General features: G+C 34.1%; 1 protein-coding gene across 2 annotated transcripts; it reads left to right on the top strand.

Moving 5' to 3' along the window:
- The first annotated feature begins 461 nt into the window (after positions 1 to 461).
- On the top strand, positions 462 to 11,824 carry LOC131157683 (putative lipid phosphate phosphatase 3, chloroplastic). 2 transcript variants are annotated; one of them, XM_058112021.1, is made up of 8 exons: positions 462 to 720; positions 3,933 to 4,157; positions 4,274 to 4,361; positions 4,468 to 4,577; positions 4,767 to 4,857; positions 5,048 to 5,236; positions 5,340 to 5,399; positions 11,511 to 11,824. In XM_058112021.1, exons 2-8 carry the CDS (start codon positions 3,942 to 3,944, stop codon positions 11,651 to 11,653), a joined length of 897 nt encoding a protein of 298 aa, XP_057968004.1. In that variant the 5' UTR covers positions 462 to 720; positions 3,933 to 3,941; the 3' UTR covers positions 11,654 to 11,824. The 2 variants fall into 2 exon arrangements, with proteins under 2 accessions (XP_057968004.1, XP_057968011.1); XM_058112028.1 differs by having other exon boundaries at positions 11,537 to 11,824.
- The last annotated feature ends 10,691 nt before the right edge of the window (positions 11,825 to 22,515 follow it).

Here is a 22,515-nt window from a genome sequence, read left to right on the forward strand (position 1 = left end):
GTTGTGCAAGACGCACATAAGTACTGTCTCCTTCCATCATTAAAGCAATACATTGTTTTTTTGTTATTTGATTTTTTATTTGCCTACCTATAGCTCGTATATATTTATTTATGCATAGTCGGTAGTTATATATTTTGCTTTTAGAAATCAGAATTTGATTATAAGATAATGTGGCAAAAATCAAAAAATGAGTTTTAGACTCATTCAAGCGAAATCGGAATGAGATTACGCAAATCAAAGACTGGAAATTGAATCGGAGTCGGATTCTTAGAATCGGCTACCAATTACGGGACGCCATTGATTTCGTTTTCACCATTTAATTTTATTCTTCTAAAAAAAAATTACCCAAAATAGCGAGTCGTTTAGAAGAGTTCGGTTTTTTTGTGCTGGAAATAATTCAAAAACAAGAACAAAAGAAACAAAACGAAAACAGAATCGAAGTCGAACACAGTTCGCTGGAAATCCAATAATAGGCGAAACCGGGAGCAAGAAATTGAAGATTGCAACCTGCGAAAATGGGCATTTCCAAGTTTAAACGTAGCCGCCTAACGTCAGCACAGCAAAACAAGCCGCACATTACACCCTGCCACCCCCACACCCTGCCACCCCACCCCGCGCCGTTTCTCCTTTTGGTTTGCTGATGCTCTCGACGCGTTCTGGCCCTATTCATCTCCTCTTCAATTCCCCACGACAGCCCAAGCTTTTCAAGAAAACTTTCAGGTACCGAAGCGATATGTTTTTCGTTTATTCTTATGTTCTTCCGGATAAGAACTTGAGCATAAAAAAAAAAAAAAAAAATGCCTACAATTATAATTCAGCTGTTTCATTGCATAGTTTTGATCTTTTTGGTTTTTGTTCATCAATACCTTCGTTCGCGAGATGTGGGACTTCCGCGTTATTCTGATAATTTCTATTTTGAATTCTAATATTGTGTACAACACTTCGTTTTTTTATAGTATTCTAGCTCGTGTGAACTGGTATTCTGGCTTTGGAGTTTCACTTCATTTTGTAGAATTTTGGGGTGTGGTTTGTTTTTGACGTTGTTGCCATTATTGGCACAGAGGTTGCCTGACCCAACAGAGCATGAGGATTTTTTTTAAATAAATTAAAAATGGATGATTCAATGATGACCAAACAAATTGGTATGGTTGTTTAATAATGAAAATAACAATAATAATAACCCTTCACTCTGCGGATGTCTTGGGTTCAATTATTTACGAGTTCAAACCAGTATATAAGTGGGCACTAATGGCAAGGGTCGCTGCATATGGTATCGGTAATTAACAGTTGAACCTCTTTTTAATAATAATAATAATAATAATAATAATAATAGCAGAAAATATCCCAATGAACAATGTCATGCCGGCAAATTTGTTATTGCTGCGTCTATTTTAAGCAGACTGTTGTAAATAATAATAACAACAACAACATTTGGTGATCAACTAGTGCTTTTTGAATGTGGTTGATTTTATGATTAATATTTGAGGAGTTATAGTGGTGATGTTGGCTAGTGCAGAAATGCTATAGGCAACCTTCTAATGGTGCTGGCAGGAAATACTGTAGCTCTGTTGATTTATTTTCTTGGTGCATGTTCTTGTCTTGATGTTGCTTCATAGAATGGCCTGCATGATGATTCTTGTTAAATAGTTTGGTCTCTGTATTTTTCCTGAATAGTAATTGCTTTCTTGAACTGGAGACTGTCTTCAGATGATTGTATGACTATATTTAGCTTTATATAGGAACAGTAGCCATGGAGCAAATTTGTTTGTTTCATGGAAAGAGACAAATTTGTATATGAGCAGGCATAGAATGTTAATGCTTAGGATTAAATTGCTCAGTTGCAAATGTTAACTTTTATTGTCCAGCGATTGGTAACACTTAGTTCATCTTTTTTAAGTTTTTCAATCTCTTCGTCAACAATCAACATGCCCTGAAAATATTTTGTTCCACTTAACCTTAAAAAAATTTTGTTCTTTTATCTTCGGTCTAGGTTTCGACTTCTTGCATTTTGTAAGTGTCAATGTATATTATCAAATTAAATGAACATAGAAACCATAAGGCCATTTGACATTTATAGCAGTACTGAACAGGCTCTTAATGGGTTTTCCTTAATAAATTAATAATGAGAATATTGAGCTGTATTTTTATGCTTTATGACACTGTATTTGCAAGTGATGCGACTTGGGTGGGCTGGGCTGATTCGGGGGTCAATCTCGTCTTAACTGAAGTTTAGGTCCTTCTTGGGCCTTCCATGACCTGACCTCCATTCCAGGGTGCCCAAGTTGAGGTCAAATCTATGATCAATTTCTAATTCTAAGCTATGCTTAGTTCAGGGCTAGAGAGTTCTTCACTAAGCAATTTAATTTGAAGAAATTATTGTGTGCTTCTCAAAACATATATTGCCATTCAATGCTGTAGATAGTGTTTCTTATTTGTGCGTGTGAGCATGCACTAAATTGGATTTGTTTTGGGCTGGGTTGCCCAACAGAACAAGCTGATCACCATTTATGGTTGGGCTTGGGTTGGTCCTCCTATCTATGATAAATCTTGCCCCTACCAGACTGAGGTTGGGCTAGGCTTGAGTAGTTGAGTTGGTCAGTAAACTTGAGCTAAAACTTTCGAAGTACCTAGAAAATCTCTTTTTCTTGCTCATGTTGGTCTGACTTGGAATTATGTGCTGCTTATATGTAGTACTTACTGAGAGTTCGAATATTAATTGTGACAAAGCTTGAGTCAGAATGTATGTTGCTGGGAGTTGTATTCTACTTCTCATTCTTTTTTACTTTTTTTTCTTGTCCTTTTTAGTTTGCCCAAACATCTTCATAGAGACATTTTGGAAAATGTTAATATTGAAATTGAAACTGAAAACCCACCCCTTTTAACATGATGCTTTTGTGGGCACTGATGGAATTAGCATCGTTTTCTATATAACTGTTTTCGACATTGATTGTACTTCTTAATTGAATAGTGATTTGAGCCAAGTAATGAATGCATCCCAATGTTGCTACCTAAATGGAGCAGCTCAATAATTCCTTCATGCATGAGGAAAAGGCCAAATCAGATTTATATGCTCCTGTTCATTGTTCACTGGAATTCTGTGTGTAGGATATATATTGTGGACCCTCGTTTTTTTTTTTTTTTTGGCACTATGATGGTGTTACCATTGTTTTTGCGTACATAGTTGTTTTCGACATTGATTGTACTTCTTAGTTGAAAAATGATGTACCAAGCAAGTGTTGAATGAGGAGAGGCAGTATGTGATTATATTTTGTATATTCCTGTTTACTGCAATTTAGTTGGTAGGAAATGTATTGGTTCACAATTCGTTCTCATGTACCTGCTGTATTTCATTTGGCTGTTTGTGCATATATATTGAATGGGGTGGTTAATTAATTCTCCGATGCTTCCAGTAGCAAGCTTTTTAACATCAAACTGTCTTCCTCATTTCCATAATTTTTGCATAGTGCTGCAAATGGTTATCTTAAAACATGGTGAATGGTGGTTCTCATGACTGCTCATACTTATGAAGTCAATTTAAGCATTGATCTACCTTGTGGAATGGGCCTTTTTAGAGCATATATATTCTACTGCTGTTGTTATCAACTCCCATATTCATCATCATACTATCCTTGCAATTATGGCTGCAAGATAAATCACATTACTGTATATTCTTCCTCCATAGCACAATGGTAATTCTGGCTTGACCTCATCGATATGTATTGGTACAAATGGGAAAGACAAACCAGGAAAATTTAAAAAAAAAAAAAGCTTAGTGAATAATTGCAGAAAACTTGTTTTAATAAAATGAGGACTTATTTTACTAAAAATTGTAAAAATAATGGTAGCAGCTATTTTCTGCCATCTTTACCATATTTGCTTTCTAATCAAATTTTGTATTCCGAATCTCATTTTGGTATGTATGTGCATTTTAGTGGTACGGAATGAGGGACACTGAGCTTAGATCACATACTGTAAGACCCCATGGTGTTACAGTTGCAAGGACACACATGCACGACTGGGTGATACTGATTCTTCTTCTAGTAATAGAGTTAATGATGTACTTAATCCATCCATTTTACCGATTTGTTGGTCAAGATATGATGTCAGATCTGAAATATCCTATGAAAAGTAATACTGTTCCATCATGGGCTGTTCCAGTAAGTATTTCTTTTCCTCCACCTTGTCAATCCACTGCCAAATTTATCTACTTTATGAGCGGTTCCATTGATAGGGTTCGTTTCTTTCGTTTGTTCTTTTATTGGGATGAAATTAGATGTATTCTGTTCTGCTGCCCATAGCCATTTTCTTGATTGTCTATTTTCGTAGAAGAGAAGTCTATGACCTTCATCATGCTGTACTAGGTGATTATTTCTGAGCTTCAAACTGTTTCATTTTAAGAACTCCTTCTTATACAATCAAGAATTCCTTATTGATTAAACTCTCATCAGAATTTGTTCTGTGGGCCAGGTATCTTATTCTCTGTGCTGATAACAGCAGTCATTACAGATGCAATAAAAAATGCAGTTGGTCGACCTCGCCCAGACTTCTTTTGGCGTTGTTTTCCTGATGGAAAGGATGTATGCTTTTCCAAAACTTCATATATATATTTTACATCTTTTATTCTCAGAATAATGTGCATTTAATTGTGTTTATATGTTTAGGCACACATATAGGTGTGGGGTTTGTGCGTGTCGATTTACCTACAGTGCATAAAACAAATGACCTTTACATTCATGATCAAGTTCTTCATGTTAACTGCTTTTCAGGTGTATGATCAATGGAGAAATGTTGTATGTCATGGTGAGCAAAGAATCATAGATGCAGGGCATAAGAGTTTTCCAAGTGGGCATACTTCTTGTAAGCAACAATAAACTTATTATGTCCATGAATGTTTATTCTATGTTTTACGATAAAAAATTGCATCTGGGAAAGGGGATTTCAATATTGGAAAATGCTGAATGTAAGTTTTATATATGATACAAGAGATATGCTTTGGTCAACGTATTTCCGTATTAGCTTTGAGTAAATATTTTGTCTTATTGTGCAGGGTCCTTCGCTGGTCTGGGTTTTCTATCACTATATTTATCAGGAAAAATAAAGGCATTTGATCGTAGAGGTCATGTTGCAAAGCTATGCATTGTTTTTCTCCCTCTTCTTGTTGCATCTCTTGTTGGTATTTCTCGAGTGGATGACTATCGGCACCATTGGCAGGATGTATTTGCTGGAGGTCTCTTAGGTTTGTGCTATTATGGTTTTTTGTTCATTCAGAGATATGCTACTTTGCAATCATTTGATCCTTTTCTTGGTTTTAGTGACCATGAACAAGGTGCTTTTTGCAGGGCTGGTGGTGACAACATTCTGTTACTTGCAATTCTTCCCACCCCCATATCATGCTGAAGGTAAGCTACCTTTTTTTTTAAAGAAATTATTTTGTGCCTCTGTGGTTTCTCTGGGCTAAGAATGTCTCAGTGAAGTTATTAATCCAGTTACTATTGAGCTTGAAGCCCTATGCTTATTTATATAATCCAATGCTTATTTAAAAATGGAAACTGACTTCTTGTGTTTTTAGGTTCGACTTTCCAGGAATTAGGCTTAAATACAATCTTTATTGATATTTAAGTTTTTCAATAACTTAAACGTGATAATATTATATTTTGTTAATAGTGGGCTTTCCAGCTGCATGGACATAATCATATTCCTCGTTTTCTCTTTTGCATAAAAAGGCACTTTAATGGGTACATCTATTTTAACACAGGAAAATTAGTCTGGTTTTGCTCCTCAACTGTACTTAACTGAAATATCAATCTTTGATGGAACGTTAAACTGGATACATTTAAAAACAGTGTCTTTAATTAGACTCTATGAGAGAAACAGTGCAATTAAATTATATGAGAAGACATACCGACTAACTGATGAGGTGAGACAAATTTTTCCCTTTAAATGTTTTCCCTTTTTGAGAGCCACTTGGGATAGAACCAGGACCTCAAGCATGTGCTGCAGGGGCCTTGCGAGCCACATTCATTTTTTGTTCTACTACATGCATACATATATACATATACATGTTCATATGAAATTATATGTAAAAATATATAGAATTTGCAAAAAATTAAAATCTTTTTATTTTGAAGCTTAAAAATAGTAAGAACGCCAAATATAAAACAATCTAAAATTTTCATAATTGGTCATGAAAATAAAAAACACACACACACACACACAAAATATGTAATAAATCAATTAAACATTTTTATTTTGCACATTATTAACATTTATTTCTTTTTCTTAATTTTAAATATTTATTTATTTTTAATAATAATAAAAATGAATTTTCTACTTTATTCTCTTTCTTCTAAATAAAGTTCTAGATCCAAACAAAATGATAATAATTTATTAATATTAAAATCATCATTAAAGTCTCTTTTTAATACAAAATATAATATATATATATATATAGTTGTGAAAAGTGAATGTACAGCGGAAACAAATTGATCTTACAATGTAACACTCAACAATGAAATTTACAGAAAATAAAATCACACAGATTATATGAAAGTAATAAAACAATGACACGAAAAATTACGTGGTTCGGAAATGCCTACATCCACGATAGCAAATGGTAGTGTTTTTCACTATCTTCTTGTCAAAATATATCAACTTTTTTTCAAAGTTACAACATATACCATGTATATATAACCATCTCAGAGGTTTTCCCCCCGAAATCCAACCCATACAATTTCCCAAATTCAAAATTCGAAAATCAACGCTAAGTTACCAAGCCAAATCATTGACGGTTTCTGACATACCGTCGACGGTTTAATACCGAGACCAAATAATTGAAGTAACAGCACCAAAATACTCGACTGTTTCTTGTCAACTTGACAAAACCGTCGACGAGCAAACCTCTACTGCTGTTTTCTACCATTTTTTCTCATTGTACATGTGTTCCACTCAACAAACGAGTAACATATTATAACAATCTCCACCTTGGAGAATATACACCCCTTAGGAGAAAACCGAAAGCATAACCTGGTGCTCCACCTAGGACAATATCCGTATAGGTTGGGACCGCCTCTCGTCTAGCAACTGGAAAGAACAAAACCAAGTCCAAGCAATGCTTGGACTTGTCCGTGACAGCTTCGGCTACTGCCAAAAACCTCGACTCAGTTGTAGATAGTACAACCAAAGGCTGTACCCTAGACTTCCAACAAATAGACCTTCCCACAACTGTAAACATATACCCTGTTGTAGACCTTTTATCATCCAAATCCTTTGCATAGTCTGCATATATAAATCTCACAACTGAAGGATCACTCTGTTGCTTGCCAAAACACCCCATTGCACCTGCATAAGGAACCTTTGACATGTTCCGAACATCACTGTCCGTCCTTGAGTATTAAGCGGTAGATAATTTACATTGATTCACTAATGGTGTACCAGTGACTAGTTTTGCATTAACCATGCTAAACCTCTCCAACACCTTCTCCACAAAACCACCCTGAGACAACTACAATGTCCCTGTAGTTCTATCAACAAAACCATCCCGAGATAACCCCAATCTCCTTGCAATTCTGTCCTTGCGAATCTCCAACCCAAGAATATTTTTGGTTCTACCCAAAACTTTCATGTCAAAATTTTTTCTCAACAGAGTTTCCAACTGATTAACCTCAGTCAAAGTCTTCCCAGCAACTAACATATCATCAACATAAAACAACAAAAACATCACCCACTTGCATCCTATCACCCTCTTCCCTTTTGAAAGCTCCACCAACTCCCACATCTGATTCTTTTGCAATAACTCCATCACCACCATAGCACTCATCCATCTATTTTCCCCTTTGCTGTGTACCGCATTTTGAAAAATAGTAGGAGCCTTATTGGTAGTAATGAATGCATAAGACACCAGATCATCAAATTCATACCTTAGTGGTGGCTTGATAGTGCATCTGAATCCATTGTGATCCTACTGGTCTCCCAAGCTATATCTCTCTGCATTATGAACAATGTCATCTCTGCCCTAAGTCTCTAACTCCACTTGCATCACATGCTCATTGCTGCTGCAGTTTTCTGACACCTGTTTCTCTTCATCTACCTGAATACGTTGCACCATGACATTCTCACCAAAGACCATGTCTCCATTGATCACCACATTGTTTGCCATTGGTTCACATAACTTGAACCTACCTTTCTTATACCTCGGAAAGATATACCGTCTAAATATTATAGCAAACTTAGATCTCACCTCAGTAGAAATGTACATGGCTCAACATCCAAACACTCTCAAACCAGAGTAGTCTCCTGCACTACATGTCCATACCTCTCCTGCAAATTTCTTGTCTAGTGATACCCTTGGCGATCGGTTAATCGAGAAACATGTTATACTAACTGAATCTACAAAAAAGTTCTTTACAAACCCTGTATACAACTTACCATGCTGCTTGCAAAAGTCCTTGAATTGAACCAGCGTACTTAGTTCCATTGTCTCACTTAAGGATCTTTTTTTCAATCTAGATTTTCACCTCAATCACAAGTTAAACCTGGCAAAAATTTCTAACTTGTGCCGCATGAAGTACACCAAGACCTTTCGTGATAAACTCATGAAATATATATGTCCACTCTGTGATGTTATCCTTACGGGCCCCCAAACATCTGAATAAATGTCGTCACTCATATGCCCTAACCGCAAATGCCACAAAATAGTGTTATTTGGCTCAAATTCTACAACTGCAGCTCCACCTACAACTGTGGTACCCAGCAATGCATAGATATTTCCCGCTAATTTTTATCCCTTCATCACCATCAAGTCACCTTCACACACCTTCATTATCTCACTTTCAGAACTATACCCATTACAATCAAAAGTGCCCAATGAAATTACATTCTTCTGTAGATTTGGTACGTGCCTTACATCACATAATGTTCTCACAACACCATCATACATTTTAATTATGACATTTCCTATTCCAATAATTTTACATGAAGCATCATTTCCCATTTGAACAGAACCAGAATTTACTGACCTGTCGGTGTTGAACCAATTTCTATTTGGTGTCATGTGATAAGAACATCCCGAATCTAGGATCCAAGAATCTATGAGGCGTTCTGAACTCAATGAAATAGAAAGCATATCACCATCACTGCTCCCTAAGTCTCCATCTTCCACTACATTTGCAAATTTAGACGAACTCTCTTGATTTTTTGCGTTCTCCTTCTTCCACTCCGGACACTCCGGTTTTATGTGCCCAATTTTCCTGCGCTTAAAACACCTTATGCCCTTCTTCTTCTTGGACTACGATCGAGATTTATTACCACTCGATCCGCTCCAAAACTTGCTTCTCCCACATTCTTGTTTACCATTCACCACAAGCCCTTCACCTTGTGAAATTTTATCTTTGGCTTTCTTTCTTTGATGAAAACCCAACAGTGTACTTGTTACCTCTTCTAAATTCAGGGTTTCTTTACCCCATGTTAGTCATAATCATATTTTCATACGTATGAGACGCAGGTAGGGAGTTCAATAGCGTCAACGCCTTGTCTTTTTCCTCGAACTTCACATCAACCCACATCAAATCACTTACAATCTCATTGAATGCATTGATGTGTTGGTTCAAATCCGAACCTTCCACCATCTTAAGCCAATACAATCTTTGCTTAAGAAACAACTTGTTCGATAAAGACTTAGACATATACCGGCTTTCCAGTTTCCGTCAAACTGCCGCTGAAGAATCCTTATCCATGACGTGATACAACACGTCATCAATCAAACAAAGTCCGATAGTCGACACAATCTTTGCTTCCAATTCCTTCCAACTTTTTTCATCCATGCCTTCCGGATGACCTCCGCATAATGCCTTCACCATACTTTGTTGCACTAACAGATCCTTAACCCTTTTCTACCATAGTCCGAAGTTTCCCATTCCATCAAACTTAACAACATCAAAATTTGCAGAAGAAATTCCAAAAGCCATTACAACAATGCTCTAATACCAATTTGTTGTGAAAATTTAATGCACAATGGAAACAAATTGATCTTACAACGCAACACTCAACAGTAAAATATACAAAACACACAATCGCGCAGATTATATGGAAGCAATAAAACAATGACACGAAGAATTACGTGGTTTGGCAACAGTGCTTACATCCACGGGAGCAAATGGCAGTATTTTTCACCATCTTTTTGTCAAAAGACATTAACTTTTTTTAGAGTTACAACATATACCATATATATGTAACCCTCTCAGAGGTTTTTCCCCTGAAGCCCAACCTATACAACTTCCTAAATTCAAAATTCGAAAACCAACCCGGAATTACCGAGTCAAACCGTTGATGGTTTTAGACATACTGTTGACGGTTTAATAAGGAGACCAAACAGTCGAAGTAACAGCACCAAACCAGTCGACTGTTTTTTGTCATTCTAAAAAAACCATTGACGGTTTGCTCTTGCGAACCTCTGCTGCTGTTTTTTATCATGTTTTCTCATTGTACATGTGTACCACTCAACATATGTGTCACATATTACAACTTATATATATATATATATAATATTGATGGTTTGACCTGTCGGTTTGACTGGTTGAACCAACTTGGTGGCTCCATCGAGTTGATTACTGGTCTGGATTTTAAAATTATGGTCTGAAACTGGATTTCATGGAATGGTTAACCGAGACAGTTAATGCAAAGGATGGAGGAGATTTATTTTATGCTTTATTAAGGGTTATGCCTTTTGCTAAATCCTTTTAAATCATGGAAATCACCATGCTCTGCTCAGCAAAAAAGACGAAACAAAAAAGAAAGAAAAGATCATACATATATACATTCAGGAGAAAAGGACAGAACAAAAAAAATAAAAGATTTCAAGGGTGTTTAGTCAATGATGGTTACACACTTATTCATAATAGAAAAAAATTTCTCAAAGGAAGGAATGAGGCTTCCAATGTAGTTTACCTGGAAATATGCTGATACGTCTCCATTTCATTTTATGCTAGTGTGGTGAGGCAAGTACTTAAAACAACATATTATGTTACAGCAACCACAAACTATTGCTGCCATGAAATTTTTCTTAAGAAGCATGCATGCAGCTTGCAGATCAGGCTTTCCTTTGCAACTCAAGTTTGAACCTTTTGATTCAATATTCTTGTCACCAATCTCTTGTAATGCTAATTGAAAAAATATACGTGTAAACGGGCTCTGAGGTAAGAAGATCCCCATGTAATCCTTATAGCATAGGAATTGATTTTGGAAGTGTCGAGAGCAAGCTTATATTGGATTAAAATACAGAATCATTTTGAATTAAAAATATGAGATCTTGTAGCACATCCAGCACAAATCATGTCGTTCATTACATTCCAAGTGTTCATGCAACAAAGTTTCTGAGGAAAGACTGCTCTGGACCTGAAAGAGATCATCCAGCAGTGATGGAAATCAAATCCATTCTGGTCTTATATATAGTGCTATTATGTTTGCATTATGATTAAAATAGCATGTCATCTGACCCTGCAAATTTCTGTTTGGAGGCTGGGGTCCTTATGCGTACTTTCAGGCGTTGGAGGCATCACACGCACCTGCAGAAGCTGCTCATGCTGCGTATGCACACAGTGAACATAACGAGGATGAACAAGTTGAGAACCAACGAACATTAGAAGAAATGGAATCATGAAGGAGATAGATTACTTTTTTCAGTTTAAAAACCTGTCCAGCATGTTCTAACCAGGAAGAGGGACTCATACGCTTGCCCATGTAAATTTACATGCTATACCTTTGAAAGCTTGATATGCATTATTGATTCACAACGTAATAGCTTTACCTTTTAGGTTGAGTGGTGTTCTAACATGATATCAGAGTTAGTTATTAGAAGGTCTTGAGTTCTAGTCTTGTTGCCTGCGTTCGTTGTGTGGTATCAGAGATTTGGTTTATATTCCGTTTGTTTGTCATTCCACTTGCTGTCTGGCTGCATGTGCGGGGGAGTATTAAAGCTTGATATACACTGTTGGTCCACAACTTTTAGGTAAAGTGGTGTTCTAACACAACTTTTCATGCCAAGGAACCCAAGAATCCTATATGTAATAGAAAAATATTTATTTTTTATTTTTATTTTTTGCTTAATATTTTTGTATTTATTATTATTATTATTATTATTATTATTATTTTCTTCGGTTGTGTAATGAACATTCTAAATGTATTGACGGCGAAGAAATATTTTCTGTGAGATCCTTTGAGTTGCCTTCTGTGATGCAAAGCTAACTGCAATACCTTATTGCCAAAGAGGGTAGTGCAATGATATTTTAGACAGATAAAGCCAATCTTTTTGTTAGGAGGTTTCAAAAATTTTATGAAGCTCCCTAAGATCAAAAAAAAAAAAAAAAAAAAGACAGAAATTTTATTATTTTTGATATACAAGATTTCAGTGTCAAAAATTAAATTCAAATCTATAAAATATTTGAAATTTTAAGGAATATATATATATATATTTGTCACGCTTTATGAGAAGGTTGTGGAATTGTAAAATTTTTAAAAAGATTTTTTTTTTTTTTTTAAATTTAATTTATATGTTTTGGAAAGATGAAATTTCTATTTAGTATTAATCATAAGTTATTGTATTAATATTTAAATTTATTGAAGTGATGGGATTCTTATATGATTGGAAAGCATAGCTCTTATTTTTCCGAGCTCAAATTCAAAATTGCAATATAGCATTGGATGAATTTTCAAAAGTTACTTCCGGACAGATATTTCTCAATGACCTCTCACCCGGTTGGTTACGTCCTCGCAGACCATTACCAGTGCCGTAGGTTCTCAGTAACAATGGAAGTGAGGGTAGTCGGCAAGCAAAGACCTGGCCGGACCTTTATTTGGATGATGGCTCAATATTGAAGTTTTTCAATAAATAATCTGGTTTTGCTCCTCAACTGTACTTACCTGAAATATCAATCTTTGATGAACGGTGTCTTTAATTAGACTCTATGAGAGAAACAGTGTAATTAAATTATATGAGAGGACATACCCACTAACCGATGAGGTGAGACAAATCTAATACGTGCATACATATATACACATACATATTCATATAATATTATATGTAAAAAAATATAGAATTTGCAAAAAATTTAAGTTTTTTTACTTTGAAGCTTAAAAATGTTAGAAATCTTTTATGAATAATAGCCAACATATCTTCATTTATCATGAACTTTACATTAATAACTTTTATGCGCAAAATAAATAAATCATAAACTATAAACTTTACATATTGGAATCGGTCATACGGAACCTATCAAGAAGAACACCTACAGAATCCGAAAAAATCGTTTTTCTCACTTTTCCTCCTTTTTCCTTATTTCACCAGATCTATGGGATCTCATGATGATTAGATAAGTAAAGGCAGAGAGAGGACAATTCCTTTCTTCCTATCTTTTCTTTGCAGCTCACATTAATTTTCAACCATAGCTTATGAGAAGTCACCATACGTAGCTAACCCTTTTGAGGTTTTCTACTTCTCTCTCTTTTAGCTCTCTTTTCTTGGTTTAACCTAATGTTAGCATGCCCCTCCATTTACTCCCCATAACACTAGTTAATATATGATATAGGAATAAACTTCTAACTTCCTCCATAATATCTCATTAATATTAAGCTAACTTTTTTGCTAATCCATAAATGCATCCATTCATATCCTTTAACATATGGGCATATACCCTTCATGTGGATCCATATCATTCACGTAGGACATATCTTTTGTGCTATAAATCTTACAAAAAAATATTAAGAACGCCAAATATAAAACAATCTAAAATTTTCATATGTTAACATATGATTTGTTATTATTTTTTATTTGTTAGTTTAGTTAATTATTTGGTTAAGGTTGTTATTTAAATTATTAAGTTCAGTTATGAGTTATCGTATATATGCCCTTGTAATCTTTTCTTTGAATATAATTTCGGAATATACATTTTATTTATTTAACATGGTGTCTGAGCATTTTCCCTCCGCTATCTCTGTCGGTTTCAGGAAAGCTTGAGAGTTCTTTCGCTGTTCCCTATGAAGAAGAGTTCCTCTTGCGGTCGCAGCTCTCAGAGCACTCTCCGCTCTGCTTTGATGCTCTCTCAATCTCCACAGGCTTCGTGATCTCTTCTCACTGTAATCCCTCGCATTCGCCATGTCCGCGGCTCCAGATTCCATCGATGTCGTCGTCGCCACCGACGGTGACGACTTCAAGTTCGACTTCCAGCATTTGAAGAGCAAGTAAACCGTTCTTGCAATCAAGATTTATGGGTTCCCGTTCACGATCAGGATCACTCCTCATGTTGAAGTCCTTGAAGCTTCTTGATGATGCCTCTGTGGCAAACGGTCGCCTCTGAAACCGAGTTATCGAAACCACAGTTCACTCGGAGTCGTGGATTCCTTACTGCTTTGTTGCTCTAGAGGTGCCGAAGAGTCAGATGGGCAAGGCGTTCTGTATTTTGCAATATTTGAAATTGTCCGTCTCAACGATCTTCTATTCTTATTTTCTTTGTTTGGGCATTTCTCATTTCGTTTTCGCTTCTTTGGTTTCTTCTCTCCCCTTTTGGTGATTGCGTCGCTTCCCCTCCTCAGATTTTCTGCTTTTCTGATTCTTGCTCCCGCATACATTTTTTTTTTCTTTTCATTCTCCCATATTCTGCTCTGGAATTTTGGGAATTTTTTGCTCTAAACTTCTGCTCTGGAATTTTTATCTTCATTCCTTTGTTTGCTTTGATTTTTTAGTTGCAGAGATTGCCTGTCTGGAGCCTCTAGCTCACTCGTATTTGGTCTGATCTGCTGCTCACCATATTTTGCTCTAGAATTTTCTGCTTTGCAATGCTGCGTATCCTACTCTAAAATTCTGCTATGGAATGCTGCATATCCTACTCTAAAATTCAGCTCTAGAATGCTGCATATACTACTCTAAAATTCTGCTTTGGAATTTTCTCCTCTGGAATTTTCTGTGCTGGAATTTTTTTGAATTTTGCCCTTACATTTCTTGCTTACATTCTGATGTGAAATTTTCTCAATTTGGTGATTCTGGATTCCTTCCGCATTTCATTTGTATCTTGTTTCTTTCTTGAAATTTTCTCTTGATGACGTCGACTCTGCATCTCTCTCGTCGTACCGACACCGACTATGCTTTTCTTTTGCCGACGCTGACGCCAACTCTTCCTCTCAATATCTGCTAAGCAGTTTCACTTACATCTTCTACGCAAGATGTATATGTTGAATTTTTATTCACCATCTCTCTTGAGGGCCATGTTAACAGATAATTTAGTTAAAGTTGTTATTTGATTCTTGAATTGTTAAGTTCAGTTATGAGTTATTTTATATATGCAATTGTAATCTTCTCTTTGAATATAATTCCGAAATAGACATTTTATTTATTTAACATATTTGATCATGAAAAAAAAAACACACACACACACATAATATGTAATAAATCAACTAAACATTTTTAGTTTTGCACATTATTAATATTTATTTTTTTTTAATTTTAAATATATATTTATTTTTAATAGTATCTAAAAAATAATAATAAAAATGAATTTTCTACTTTATTTTATTTCTTCTAAATAAAGTTCTAGATCTAAACAAAATGATAATAGTTTATTAATATTAACATCATCATTAAAGTCTCTTTATAATACAAATATATATATATATATATATATAAAATATAATATAATTCCGAAATTTACATTTTATTTATTTAACATATTTGGTCATGAAAAAAAAATAAAAAAAAAAAACACACACACACACACAAATGTAATAAATCAACTAAACATTTTAGTTTTGCACGTTATTAACATTTATTTATTTTTTCTTAATTTTAAATATATATTTATTTTTAATAGTATCTAAAAAATAATAATAATAATGAATTTTATACTTTATTTTATTTTATTTTATTTCTTCTAAATAAAGCTCTAGATCAAAACAAAATGATAATAATTTATTAATATTAACATCATCATTAAAGTCTCTTTGTAATATATATATATATATATATATATATATATATTGTTGGCCCAAAAGTCGTGTCTAGAGGGGGTGAATAAACTTTTTCGCGTATTTTTTATTTTTCTCTACAAATATATATATATATATATATATATATATATATATAAATCTTGATAAAATACAAGTATGTAAAATATAAATCATGCAGAAGATATAAATAAAAGAATAGGGAAGAAAAGCTCGACAAATAATTTTAATATGGTTCAACCTCTTGCCTATGTCCACGTCTTAAGACACACTCAAGGATTCCACAATCCACTATAAGTCTCCTTCTCAGGCGGAGAAGCCTTTGCAAACGGGGACAAATCCCTATTGCTCACAAAGAGTAGCAAGGTTCACCAAGAACCTTCACACGGTGATGCGAATCAACAAGCATCGTTAAAAGATCCATTGCATGTTCCAAATGGGCCTATTACTAGAGTAAGATCCAAGAAAATAAAGAAAGCACTTCATGGGCTAATTCAAGATATTTGGGCTTATTCCAAAATGGGCCACTCCAAGCTTGGCCCAAAGAAATATGAAGGTCTACTAAACTTAATCCAAGTTTTTGATGGAGCTTAAATGTGTTAATCTCCTTAATAATGGCGTGCTATTCAAATAGGGGATTTGACTTTTTGACTTTTGTGTTATGTTTAATTTGTAATCATGCAAGACAACTTGTTTTGCTTGCACATGTCTTAGTAAGTTGTTGAGCCTACCTTTGACTTTTGTATTATATTTAATTTGTAATCTTACAAGAAGTCTTAGTAAGTTGTTGAGAGTTGTTGAGTCTAATTTGTAATATTGCAAGAAGTCTTAGTAAGTTGTTGTGTGTGGTTTGAAGTGTTGAATGCTTTGTCTCCTAAGCTATGCCTATAAATAGCCTTTTCATTATAAGAAAAACATTGATTGAATAGAAATCAAGCAAAGTGAGGATTTGTTTCTTCTTTGGTTCTTTAGAGAACTTGCGAACTTATCAAGGACTCTTCCTTGTAGCGTTCAAATTTTATACTTTCGGTTCATGATTAATCTATAATCATTGGGTCGGAGTTTGCTACTTTATACTTTCGGTTCACGTTTCATTTGTAAGTGTTGGGTCGGAGTTTCCTATCAAAATCTGAATTTTAGCTTTCTTGGGCAAGCATTCCAACATTATTTGTTGGGTCTCAACGCGTGTCGGTTGAGGTTCGCATCACACGGGAACAAATCCCTTTCGCTCACAAAGAGCCGTAAGGTTCATTAAGAATCCTTAAAATTTGGATCACCAAGAACTTTCAATCATGATTCACCAAGAACCCTTGAACTAGGTTCACCAAGAACCTTAATACAACAAGATGATGAAATAAAAAACAATGCTCCTTGAATGAGCTGATATCTAATACAATACAAACCTCACACTAACCTCTCAAGTAATGAATCATACAAGATTAGAGAGCAAGAAAGATATTAAGAAATTGAGATGATGAACTAAATACAAAATGCTTATAAATGATGTTCAAAAGATGTTAATCACTAAAAGTCATGTTTAAACAAGTTTTTGGACTTGTATTTATAGAAAATTGAGCTACTAGTCGTTTTATGGTTATCGGACTAACATATTAATTGGTTACTTTGAAAACTATCTGTTTATAGCCATTGGGGCTTGAATCCCAACACAAACCGTCGACTATTTAACCTATTTAGTCGACTATTCACCCCAATTAGTGGATTGATTACCCCAATCGGTCGACTTTTGGGCAACATTCTGCTCAAAATTGTTGACTGTTTACCCCAAACCGTCGATGGATTACCCAAATCAGTGAAAGCCTTCCACATGAAAGTTGTGGGATTTTTTCTTACCTTTCGGTAGATACCAAGATCGCCCTTTTTGGTGTTTTCTAGAAAAAGTTATGCTTTAAATACTGAAGGGTGTTTAGGAAATTTGAGAGGTGCATAAATGTGGTTTTAAACCCAACCAGGACCATGTTTTTAAAAGATTATAACACTAATATGATTTAAAACTTGTCCCATATAAAAATACATTTAGGTAAAGAATATTTTTATAAAACTCTTTGTTTTGTCTTTAAAAACCATGAATATTAAACTTATGACTTAGTGGTATCCTATGTACTCTTACGAACTAGTATGCACATGCAATTTACTCAACTCTTGCTAAATAAACTTGCATGAAAAAAAATTGCAAGAGTTACAATAGTTCTTACCTCAAACACTCCCTATTACACTATGAGTTTGTTGGATGTGCTTGAGTTCTTCCGAGTGAGTGTCCACCTTGATCTTTCCTACTCGAATGTCTACTCTATCCAATTTTTGCCTTTGATCCAGTACCTTCATGTATTTGTCACTTGTATCTGTACTTACTTGATTTACAAAGATAGGTTTCACTTGGAACTACATATTGGTTAATATTATCAGAACACATTAAATATAATTATGTAGCCACTACCGCTAACATATATATATATATATATACTGTTGTGAAAATTGAATGCACAGCGGAAACAAATTAATCTTACAATGCAGCACTCAATAGAATATATAGAAAATACAATCATGCAGATTATATGAAAACAATAAAACAATGGCATGAAGAATTACGTGCTTCAGAAATGTCTACATCCACGAGATCAAATGACAGTGTTTTTCATTATCTTCTTGTCGAAAGACATTAACTTTTTTTAGAATTACAACATATACAATGTATATATAACCCTCTCGGAGGTTTTCCTATACAACTTTCCAAATTCAAAATTTTAAAACCAATGCTGAGTTATCGAGCCAAACCGTTGACGGTTTCTGACATACCGTCGAAAGTTTAATGCCGAGACCAAACAGTCGAAGTAACAACACCAAAACAATCGACTATTTCTTGTCATCCTGACGAAAATGTTGACGGTTTGCTCCTGCAAATCTCAGCTACTATTTTCTACCATGTTTTCTCATTCTACATGCAACATATGAGTCACATATTACAACAATCTCCACCTTGGCAAATATACATCCCTTAGGAAAAGATCGAAAACATAACCCACTGCTCCACCTAGGACAAAATTTGTATAGGTTGGGACCGCCTCTTATCTGGCAACTGGAGACCAAAACCAAGTCCAAGCAATTCTTGAACTTGTTAGTGATAGCTTCGTCTACTACCAAAATCCTCGACTCAGTTGTAGATAGTACAACTAGAGACTATTCCCTAAACATCCAAAAAATAGGTCTTCCCACAACAGTAAACATATACCCTGTTGTAGACCTCCTATCATTCAAATCCTTTGCATAGTCTGCATCTATAAATCTCAACACTGAAAGATCACTTTGTTGCTTACCAAAACACCCCACTGCACCGGCATAAGGAACCTTTGACATGTCCTAAACATCACCGTCCGTCTTCGGATACTAAATGGTAGACAATTTACATTGATTTACCAATGGTATACTAGTGACCAATTTTGCATTAACTATGCTAAATCTCTCCAACACCTTCTCCAAAAAACCACCCTGAGACAACCACAGTCTCTCTGCAATTATGTCCACAAAACCATCTTAAGATAACCTCAATCTCCTTGCAACTTTGTCCTTGCGAATCTCCAACCTAAGAATCTTTTGGGTTCTACGCAAAACCTTCATGTCAAAATCTTTTTTTAACAGAGTTTCCAACTGATTAACCTCAGTCAAAGTAGGACCATAATCCCACATGACCGGGTTGTGCGGGCTGAAGGTTGGACTTAACCGCGATTGGCCTACTCGATTAGATCAAAACTAGGAAAGCGTCTGTAGTATGATTGGTCTACCCAATCATGGTCCGGACCCCAAGGGGTAACACAACCCTTCACAGTTCACACACCCAATCGACTGTGTCGCCGCACTCTATACCAGACATGTGGTTGCACTAAAACAATGCTAGCAACGGTACCGTGCTCTCAGAATAATTATGGTCCATCAAGGTTCTCATTTCCACATTTCAGTATTCATATTTCATTATGTTTGTATAATTCTCATCACATCTAAATATATATATCATCATTTCAGTATAAAACACATTTGTGTATTTCTCATTTCATCATTTCTGTAATTCTCATTATTTCTGTATAATTCCCATCTCATTTCATCATTTCTGTGTAAAACATATTTTTATATTTCATATATCATAAATTCTTAGTAAAAATATATCTGTGTATCGCATTTCATCATTTCTATATAAAATATAACTAGGTTTCTCATATCATCATTTTTGTATAAAAAATATTTTTGGGTTTCTCGTATTTTCATATCTACATAAAATATACAGTATATCAACATTTCTCAGTACAAATCATATATTTCAATAACATTCACATTCCCAATATAAAGCTGTTATTTCATATTCCTCATACCACACAATTTTAAACGATTATTCACAATATAATAATCATAAGAAAAATATTCATATCATAATTTTCCAATACTATATACCATATTCTCTTTTTCACATACTTTAATCAATCAATTAATTTCCCAAAAATATATGTTATAATTTATTTCCCTCACATGCTTACTGAGAGAATTCCTGCAAAGATCCTAAAACCCAAGCTCGCAGTGTTTTGGAGCTCAAAACCCTAAAATTACATTTCCCCAATTTAATTAACTCTACCCGAGAATTACAATTATTTTAATATTTTCTACGTCCACACATTCCCAATAACTAATTAAACTTTAAAAATAACTAACGGATATAATTTCATTATCTTTACCCTAACCTTAGAGTGGTGCCTTGAAAACCCAAATTAAAAATTTTCTCCAATTAGAATAACGAGAATCGAAGTTAGGACTCCGTCGTGGTGTCCGATTATCAATTTGACTAAAGATTTGAGAAAAATTTGAGGAGAGAAATACAGTTTACTTTATCCTAGGAGTGGTGCCTATGACGCTCTAATCACGAATCCACTTTGATTAAAATGTTGGCGGTCGAGAATAGAACCTAGTGGTATTTTCCGTTCTTCAATCAACCGAAAATTGGGGAAGAAATTGAGGAGAGAGAGAGAGTGGTTGAGGAGGGAGAGAGAGAGAGAGAGAGAGAGAGAGAGAGAGAGAGATGACTTCCTGAAGCTAGAGGCTTATATATATATATTATATTATTTAATTAATAATTAATTAATATTTTTTTACTTTTCTGGAGCTTCACATTTTTTGCATGGGCTATTGTCTTTTTTTTTTTTGGATACGTCAGGTTTCTTGGGCTTATGTGCTAGACTAATCCCATGCCTACGCCAGCTGTGCCCTCAGTCAACATATAGGAGGTAAATCATGGATGTGCACTACAGGTAGCAGGATTTGAACCTCAAACTTCACCTTTATCCAAGGTCGTCTGTGAACCTCCTTACCACCTGAGTTTATGCCCGGGAGCTATGTGCTATTGTTTTAGTAATATAACAAGTGATTCAAAAAAGAAAAAAAATTATAATTTTAACGTGATAAATGTTTAGGAATATTTGTGTCAATATATTTCAAGAGTTCGTATAAAATAAGTTTGATAAATCTATTGTAAGGAGTTGCCTTCTTTTTATAGCGATATAATTTTAAAAAATTAGTCAAAAGCACATATAAGCATATTGACATAAAAATAGTACAATGTGAATTAAGTAAAATATTTTTGTAAGCTTTCTTGTGAACAAAATTGTGCTTTAGAGTATGTTAAAAGTTTTCCTTAACAAAAATAAATTAAAGATAAAAATCTATGATATGCGTGCTAATGTAAAATTATTGGGTCTAATAAGCACATTCGCATGCATTTTAACTTATCTATGATTGAATTGTACAATTGAACACTAAATAAGGGACAACTATACCAAATTACAGGTCTGTACCTAAAAGTTACTTTTATAAATAAAAAAAAAAGCTAAAAATAACTAGTAAAAAAAATCATAAAAGTACTTTAAGAATAAAAATATTGAGTAAATTAGATGGATGTAAAATTTGAAACTTACACATTATTATATTGTAAATAATTAAATAATTATTTTTTATGTTTTGAGGAAAATGAAATTTTAATTCTTTTAAATGTTGCAATGAAGTTTTTGACTATTTTAGGATCCCCTTTATGTCAACTCCATTAATAGAATTCATAAACATTAAATCTATTTTTAATTTGTGACATAAAATAATTTTAAAATTTTATATTCATAATTTATAAAATTAAATTAAAAATAATAATAATAATATAAAATTTACTAAATAATTAAATAAAGTAAGTTTTTATTCACAATTAAAAAAATATAAAAATAATTTTCTACCAAAATTGAAAACAAACTGATTCGGCTAATATATTAATAGAATAATTCTAAAAAAAAGAAATCATAACAAATTAAAAAAGTTAAAGTGGGAACCACAAAACTTGACCAAACTCCAAAAGATGCAAAATGTATTTTGCCTTAATAATGATAATAATAATAAGTCTTAGAATAGTAACATTATATTATTATTATTATTATTATTATTATTATTCTTTTTTATTACTTTTTGTGGGGGTCGGCATGAGCAAGAACCCAT

This window comes from Malania oleifera, chromosome 1 (genome assembly GCF_029873635.1).
Source record: "Malania oleifera isolate guangnan ecotype guangnan chromosome 1, ASM2987363v1, whole genome shotgun sequence".
Classification (NCBI taxonomy): Eukaryota; Viridiplantae; Streptophyta; class Magnoliopsida; order Santalales; family Ximeniaceae; genus Malania; species Malania oleifera.

Coding starts and splice junctions, on each gene's coding strand:
- LOC131157683 (XM_058112021.1), top strand. CDS start 3,942: ATGAGGGACACTGAGCTTAGATCACATACTGTAAGACCCCATGGTGTT. Junction 4,858..5,047: donor TCCAAGTGGGCATACTTCTT/GTAAGCAACAAT, acceptor CTTATTGTGCAG/GGTCCTTCGCTGGTCTGGGT. Junction 5,237..5,339: donor ATTTGCTGGAGGTCTCTTAG/GTTTGTGCTATT, acceptor TGCTTTTTGCAG/GGCTGGTGGTGACAACATTC.